At 66.8% G+C, this 2,312-nt stretch overlaps 1 protein-coding gene across 1 annotated transcript in view; it reads right to left on the bottom strand.

Annotated features, from left to right (window-relative positions):
• MAPK8IP2 (mitogen-activated protein kinase 8 interacting protein 2) overlaps nt 1–2,312 on the bottom strand; it is a 10,395-nt gene that overhangs the window by 954 nt on the left and 7,129 nt on the right. The window contains exons 11-15 of the mRNA XM_014961952.1: nt 1,912–2,084; nt 1,712–1,821; nt 1,497–1,616; nt 1,253–1,323; nt 91–189 (exon numbers count right to left, since the gene is read on the bottom strand). Coding sequence (XP_014817438.1) covers nt 91–189; nt 1,253–1,323; nt 1,497–1,616; nt 1,712–1,821; nt 1,912–2,084 — 573 coding nt within the window. The remainder of the gene's footprint in view (nt 1–90; nt 190–1,252; nt 1,324–1,496; nt 1,617–1,711; nt 1,822–1,911; nt 2,085–2,312) is intronic.

Below are 2,312 nucleotides of genomic sequence, written 5' to 3'. Positions count from 1 at the left end.
CATAGCACCACAACATCCGCACCCCTAGCACACAAAACCTCTGTAACCCCCTCTCCCAGCGCCCCGTGGCTCCCCCCATCCCCATCGTACCCGACACACTCGGCGACGTGCCGCATGGATTCCTGGGAGACGAAGACGTGGCAGGCGAAGCGGCTCAGCACCGGGTGCTTGGTGATGAACCCGAAATAGCTGTGGGGGGGAGCAGGGTGAGGGGAGGGGGGACACCCCACTCCTTCCCCTGTGGGGGGCTCTGTGGAGGGGACACCCCCTGGGACCGTGGGGCTGGGGCAGCCACAACAGGATGGGGACCAAGCAGAGGGACCTGGTGTGGCACCACAGGGGTGTGGGTGCCCCGGGTAGGGGATGGGGGAGATCCCTTGGGGCTGGAAATGCTAGGGGGCTGTGGGAGGACCTGGGGGGGGGTCTCACCAGCTGTTGCGGGGGTGGCACCCACAGAAGGAGATGTTCTTCATCTGGAAGAAGTGGCTGCAGCGCTCGAACTGGAAGAGGAGAAGGAGATGGAGACGGAGATGGAGATGGAGGAGGAGAAGAGATCCGAGGTGTGGGTGTCTGGCTCATGGCAGGGCAGCCACCTGCACCCACCACCACCTCGGGGGGCCTCACAGGACCCCCTCTCCCACAGCTCTCCCCCTCCCTGCCCCGTGCCCCTCACCTCCTCGTCCCGGCTGTACTCGGTGACGGTGAGGATGAGCTTGATGCCCTGCAGCGTGATCTCCAGGTCGCAGCTGGCCGGCGGGCGCAGGTGTACCGTCAGCTTCCTGGTGGTGGCAATCTGGGGGGGCACGGAGTGGAATCATGACATGGGGGGGTCACGTCAGCATGGGGAGGAGGGGGGGGCATGCCACCAGCCCCCTGCCGCAGGCTCACCTTCTGCATGGCGGCGCAGAGGATGCCGTTGCCCTGGTGGTAGGGAACCTCCACCGAGCCCAGGAACTGCACGTTGAACCGCTCCACCCAGCACGGGTTCCTCTTCAGGCCTGTGGGGAGAGGGGACAAGGAGATGCCGCCCTGAGCCCCCCACAACCCCCAACACCCCCCCCCGCCCTGGGGACCCCGCAGGCTCCTACCGATGGCGTCCCGGGCTTGGCCGACCACCTCATGGGCGTAGAAGGCGGGGAAGATGCCCCTCTCCCCCGTCCGCATGTTGTAGCCCCGGTACCAGTAGTCATCCTCCTCCAGCTCCACCAGGATGGGGTCGTCCACGTCCAGCTCCAGCTCGTCCTGGTCTCACCAGCTGTTGCGGGGGTGGCACCCACAGAAGGAGATGTTCTTCATCTGGAAGAAGTGGCTGCAGCGCTCGAACTGGAAGAGGAGAAGGAGATGGAGACGGAGATGGAGATGGAGGAGGAGAAGAGATCCGAGGTGTGGGTGTCTGGCTCATGGCAGGGCAGCCACCTGCACCCACCACCACCTCGGGGGGCCTCACAGGACCCCCTCTCCCACAGCTCTCCCCCTCCCTGCCCCGTGCCCCTCACCTCCTCGTCCCGGCTGTACTCGGTGACGGTGAGGATGAGCTTGATGCCCTGCAGCGTGATCTCCAGGTCGCAGCTGGCCGGCGGGCGCAGGTGTACCGTCAGCTTCCTGGTGGTGGCAATCTGGGGGGGCACGGAGTGGAATCATGACATGGGGGGGTCACGTCAGCATGGGGAGGAGGGGGGGGCATGCCACCAGCCCCCTGCCGCAGGCTCACCTTCTGCATGGCGGCGCAGAGGATGCCGTTGCCCTGGTGGTAGGGAACCTCCACCGAGCCCAGGAACTGCACGTTGAACCGCTCCACCCAGCACGGGTTCCTCTTCAGGCCTGTGGGGAGAGGGGACAAGGAGATGCCGCCCTGAGCCCCCCACAACCCCCAACACCCCCCCCCGCCCTGGGGACCCCGCAGGCTCCTACCGATGGCGTCCCGGGCTTGGCCGACCACCTCATGGGCGTAGAAGGCGGGGAAGATGCCCCTCTCCCCCGTCCGCATGTTGTAGCCCCGGTACCAGTAGTCATCCTCCTCCAGCTCCACCAGGATGGGGTCGTCCACGTCCAGCTCCAGCTCGTCCTCGTGGCGGGGGATGAACCTGGGGGGCGACGCGGGATGGAGGAGGTGGGCAGGGAGGGGCAGAGCCATGGGAGAGGGGGTCCTGCGAGACCCCCCCAAGGTGCCCGTGGGCAGGGCTGGGCTGGCTCTCCACCGAGCCCAGGAACTGCACGTTGAACCGCTCCACCCAGCACGGGTTCCTCTTCAGGCCTGTGGGGAGAGGGGACAAGGAGATGCCGCCCTGAGCCCCCCACAACCCCCAACACCC

This window comes from Calidris pugnax, unplaced genomic scaffold (assembly GCF_001431845.1).
Source record: "Calidris pugnax isolate Ruff unplaced genomic scaffold, ASM143184v1 scaffold459, whole genome shotgun sequence".
Taxonomy (NCBI): Eukaryota; Metazoa; Chordata; class Aves; order Charadriiformes; family Scolopacidae; genus Calidris; species Calidris pugnax.
The sequence above is the reverse complement of the archived record's forward strand: the minus strand, read 5'-3'. Positions and strand labels throughout refer to the sequence as shown.